At 47.0% G+C, this 5,764-nt stretch overlaps 1 gene segment (V, D, J or C); it reads right to left on the reverse strand.

Moving 5' to 3' along the window:
- Positions 1-4,753: 4,753 nt before the first annotated feature.
- LOC117797938 lies at positions 4,754-5,292 on the reverse strand. The segment is given in 2 exon segments: positions 4,754-5,079; positions 5,186-5,292. Coding segments are annotated over 2 exon segments (384 nt in total).
- Between the last annotated feature and the right edge of the window lie 472 nt (positions 5,293-5,764).

Genomic DNA, 5,764 nt, shown 5'->3' on the forward strand with positions numbered 1-5,764 from the left:
TAGCTGCCCACACTGAACCCAGTGCTGAAGGTGCAGGTGAGTCTGGCGGATGATCCCAGAGATGCAGAGAGAGGGAGGGTGGCTGGGTCAGCACAGGCTGGGACAGGGAACCTGCCAACACAGTGTGGTTAATGGGACAAGAAACAGGGAGAAATTTATCAAGATGCTGACTTCAGACGCTGACAACAGAGCTGCCTGTTTCTCCGAGGTCTGTCCCTACCTGTACAATAGGAGAGGGGCATGAGGTGGACAGGAGTACAGGCCACGGTGACACAGGCCCTGGTCCCCACAGTGGGCTGAGCTGGGATGCCCCAGGCCTCCTTTTCTTCTCCACCCTCTGTCCCAAGAGGGGCTGTCCGTGCAAATGGTCTCCATCCAGTGACTGCCCAGCCCCTCCCCAAGACCTGGTGCTGGAGCTCAGCTCACACCACACACAGAGGAGGATGGGGGTTGCTTCAGCCATGGGGAGAGCCCTGGAAGGAAGCATCTGCTGAGACCACACACAGGTCCCTGCTCAGGGGACTCTGCCAGAGCTGAGAGGACACAGCTGCTGAGTCCCCTTCAGGGAGCACAGACCCAAATCCCCAGGCCAAGTTCCCCTCAGTGAAAGTTCATCACAGAGCAGCCAAGTAGGGACCACAGGGCAGTCCCACAGTGACCCCTCTTGGTCATGGGCACAGCAGTCCCTGTGTCCCAAAGCCCTGAAAGCCATGCTGATTTCTGCAGTTCACCACATCCCTGTGGACACACACATCCATGGACCAAGTCTTAGTGCATGTTTCCCTTGCTCTCTGAAAGTACATCATCCCCAACAAACCGTAGGCAGCACCGATGGCATGAGGCAAAGAAATATGTAACATTAATTGATATGATAATCTTTGCATGTTTCCGGACTCAAAGGGTAACTAACTTTTCTTAGGCTTCTCTAATCCCAAAAGACACAATNGGACACAATTTGCTGTCAGATGTTCAACATAAATGGAGATAAAGCACATATGGTAACAAACACTGGTCATAGCTCTGGTGGCCTGTTGTTGAGCTGCTGTGTGTAGTTCTCAGTGAAGGTGCTGGAAGGCACCCCTCATGCTGCTGGGCTCTGCACTGTCCTCTAGAGGCTCCTGCACAACTAATGCTCGGGGCTATGTCAGCGCTTATGTTTGGGTGAAACTGAAAATCCTCTTCAGATTTCTTTTCATAGCAAAGGCAGCTAAGGATGTAAATATTTCAAAAAGGTAAGTGGTGTAAAGAGAACTTTCCAAATACGGGGAGACCTGTACTATGTTTCCAATCATTGTGCTCATTTACAGTAATTCATCACTCAGGAGGAGCCCTGTTCCATGGGAGATAGAAATGTGTGCATATGTAATTACAGGACTTTCTAGACAAAGCTGGATGACCCAGCTATGCATCAGGGCAGCTGTGTCACTGAGCAGGGACAGTGAATCTGCTTTGCAGAAATTGTAAGGGCTGTTTCTGGGAAAGGCATAGAGAGAGAATGTTGTAAGGATACACTCACTCAGGGGCCTAATGTTCCCAGAGTTCACTGCTGGTTCACACCTGATAAAAGTCTACATCCTTACAGTGAGACTAATGTTGGTGTTGCTGTATTAGTAGTCTCCTGAAACTTCCCATAACCCGCAGGGCACAGGCCCAGGTATTTGATGTCTGCATTGGTCATGAGACTAAAATACTTTCAACAAAAATGTGTCATTGCTCACATTTCCCTCTCGAGATTCTCATTTTCCCTTTATGGTTAACCTGGGAATTCAGTATTTCTTGTGTCACTGTGATATACTTAGGATTCATTTTCTCTTTTATTAGTCAGGTTTTGTAGCTATTCTCGGTATGAGGATGGAAATAAATCCTTAAACTGTATAAGGGACCTCCCTCTTCTTAGAACTTCTTTCTCCACTCCTACATCAAGGGGATCCCAGAACAAGGCATCCCACCCAGATTGAGGCTTCATCGTGTTCATTTGGTAAATGCCTCCATTGATCCACAGTAATAAAACAACAGAATTTTCTCGATTTTTATTCTATAATATGAGGGCCTTCTTTGACAATGAAGGTTGGATTCCTAGGCTCTGTACTCTAAAATACTGTGATGTGTTTCAGCATCATTTCAACCAAAGAGTCAGAGAAAAACCAAAGAGAGAGAAAAAAAATCCATGACACATAAGACGGCTCACCTTAGCTGACTACATCTGCAGCAACCCCATGTCCATATAAGATCACATTCTGAAATACAAGATTTTTTTNAAAGAATTTTTTTTAGAACTTTCTTCACATGAATTGATGCCCATAACAATTAACAGCCATGGTTTATTCAGATTGTCTTAGTTTTAACCTAATGTCCCTATGCTGTTCTAAGATCCAGTTCATAATTCTCTGTGGCGTGTAGTTGTGACGCTTCCTTAAGCTTCTCTCACTGTGACACTTTCTCAGACCCTTCTTGTTTGGGTGGCTTTGCCCACACTTCATGATTGGGGATCATGCCTGACACCCTTCATGCTAAGTGTTTGCACCTGTTGCTTGAAATCTCTCTGCTGGAATGTGTCTCTTTTTCCTCCATTTATTCCTTTGTTCAAGCAGTGAATAATATGGACAATGAAGAGCTATTTTAGACTTTGAGTTATAACCTGATACTATTACATATATTTGCTTGCTCACATCTTTCCAGTTTTACCCAATGGAACCATTTTAAGTTGGCTGATGAGCCCCTTGACACACCCTGTCAGTGTATTTGTGTGTGTGAGCACACGCTGATGTGCTTGGGTTTGTTTTGAAAAATTCTTCACTTTCTGACACAAGAAGGTGCTCCACACTCATTCTGTGGAGTTCCTGGTCTGGGGATTAAGATTTCTCCAAAGAAGCCCGCGTGTCCTCTGGCAGAATGGTATTAGAGACAGTATTTGGGACAGTGCACCTCATGGCTACTGGGCATCTCCGCTTGTTCTCCCGCTCAGCTGACAGGCCGAGGACTTCTACATGAGCCAACTAATCTGGGAACATGCACAGAATGGTGACTGTTTCCACAGGTGATTATCTGTCTCCATCAAACGACACACGATTCCAAGCTGCCAGCTCCAGCTCTAACCCATGACCACACGCTTCACTCAAGCCTCCTTCCCTGGTTATGTCTGTGAACTCCCATTCCTAACGTGAGAAATCTGGCTCCACCACCACCAAACCACTGACTTGATTGTTCGATTCCAGGATGCAGTGGAGCCCCGTTAACATAATCCGCCCATTCCACACAGGACATGAGCTTACCTACTAGAGCACAGAGCTCACGCGCAGTCTCTTGTGACTTTACACTGACAGGCTCCGTTCATTTTCACCATCACTCAGCTCAGTAGCATCCCCGAGCCCTGTGCTGAGCTCAGCTCACATGTCTGTGAGGTAGGTATGTGGGTTTGTCACAGTCCGCATGCCATTCAGGGCCCCAAACCTCTCAAACGAGTTGTATCTGCACCCTTTGGGTTCTGTCATGTGGCTNCCATGTGGCTGCACTGTGTTCAGTGACTCTGACAGTGTCATAGTGTCATTTCAGTGCCGTGACAGCATCTTATCGAATCATTCTGTTGCTCAGAAACATTTTCCTTTGTTCACATGATCAACCCTGTTGTCTCTTTTATTCTCCCAGAAACTGCAGATGTTTGCACTCTCTCCAGAGTGGTCGCTGCTTCCCATATGTGATGTAACTTTAACCACACTATGTATTCTGTCCCATTTCATAAATGTCCTGCCTATTTGCTGGCATCTGAGTTTGGTTCCATGTTTCATTGATTAGATATAAACCTGGAGTAAATATCTGTGAACGGATTTCTGCTCAATTTCAATTTTTAGTAATTAGGACTGAAACTGGTATAGACATTCACGTGAAGATTTTTTCTGCGGACAAAATGTTGGGGATTTTAAAAATACTTTTACATTTCTAAGTGAGCATCTATTTCTCAAAGAATCAGGAAAACTAGGCAGCAGCACCGCTTATAACCAAGTTNTTGCAGATGTTTGCCCTCTCTCCAGAGTGGTCGCTGCTTCCCATATGTGATGTAACTTTAACCACACTATGTATTCTGTCCCATTTCATAAATGTGCTGCCTATTTGCTGGCATCTGATTTTGGTTCCATGTTTCATTGATTAGATATAAAACTGGAGTAAATATCTGTGAACGGATTTCTGCTCACGTTCTGTTTTTAGTAATTAGGACTGAAACTGGTATAAACATTCACGTGCAGGTTTTTTCTGCAGACAAAAGTTTGGGGATTTGTTAAATACTTTTACATTTCTAAGTGAGCATCTATTTCTCGAAGAATCAGGAAAACTAGGCATCAGCACTGCTTATAACCAAGTTGAGAATAATAAAGCCACAGGACTGAATTATTCTTCAAGCACCACATGGGGATTGATGAGGTCTCATAATATGTTCAGAGAGAAAATAAAATTGTTTTGATATATTTAAAATGAGAAGGAAAAAATTAGTATGATCCAGCCTAGAAATAAAATACCTCAGATGATGAAACAAGAAATTTCTGTTCACATGTAAACTCTTTGTCAAGGAATGAGGTGCTCTGAGTGACTCTGAGGACAGAAGTGACAGGAGATCCTCACTCCTCGGTGGTGCCCCTGGTGGACCCGGGCACAAGGAGTCAGCAGAAGAATAAGGAGCATCACAGACTAAGCTGAGCAGGAACTGTTGGCGTGTGTCCCCCTCTACAGATGAGTGAGTGGATTTTTGTCTTACTTCCCCTCAGGCCTGGAGCACTGTGTGAGCACTGAGATTGTCATCCCACGATGCACAGTAATATTCTGCCTCATCCTCAGCCTGGAGCCCAGTGATGGTCAGGGTGGTTGAGCTGCCAGACTTGGAGCCAGAAAATCGATCCGGGATCCCCGATGGTCGGTAGTTACTACTATATATGATGGTTCTGGGGTAGGTTCCTGGGACCTGTTGGAAACAGCTCACATAACCACGTCCAATGTTGGTGCTGCTTCCAGTGCAGGAGATGGTGACCCTCTCGACCAGGGACCCAGTCACGGAGGGTGGCTGAGTCAGCTCAGACTGGGCCAAGGAACCTGTAAGTGGGGGAAACACAGAGAGAGTGATGCTGGGGTGTGCAGAGGAGGATGCAGAACCCCATGTCCTCCCAGGGTCCCTTTACTTGTTTATGCATCAAGTCACCTGTGCAGTGAACGAGGAGGGTGAGGAGGAGAGGGGACCAGGACATGGTGCAGGTCATCCCTGGTCCTGACTTCTGTGCCCCACAGCTGAGCAGAGCCTCCCCTCATCTCTCCATTCCCCTCTTGATCCTCTGAGAGAGGGAGGGCCTGTCTATGCAAATGAGACCCCAGATCTCTGACCCCTCCCTGGCCCTGGGTCAGGTCCCTCTGCCTGAGGATGTCAGGGGATTGGCAGGGGGGGCGCTGTGTGGGAGCAGGGGGTGGGTAGGTCAGAGCTGCAAGCCCTGTGCAGAGGGCACAGGTGTCAGGTCCCAGCTCTGATCACCACTGACTCCTCAGAAATGGCCCCCAGCACCCCTTAGTGGCAAGTACCAGACACAGCTTTGTGTGACATGGTGACCTGAGCCCATCAGAGATAGAGGCTACATACTCACATCACTGTCCACTGTTTCCTGCTTGAGAACAGGCAGCTCTCCCCTTATGTGCCCTCCCATCACCTCAGTGCAGACTTTATGCTCTACTCAGACTCCTCAGAAGAGTCTTTCCACAGCGATCTTGGCTGTTCAGGGGTCAGGACCAA

This window comes from Ailuropoda melanoleuca, unplaced genomic scaffold (genome assembly GCF_002007445.2).
Source record: "Ailuropoda melanoleuca isolate Jingjing unplaced genomic scaffold, ASM200744v2 unplaced-scaffold1934, whole genome shotgun sequence".
Classification (NCBI taxonomy): Eukaryota; Metazoa; Chordata; class Mammalia; order Carnivora; family Ursidae; genus Ailuropoda; species Ailuropoda melanoleuca.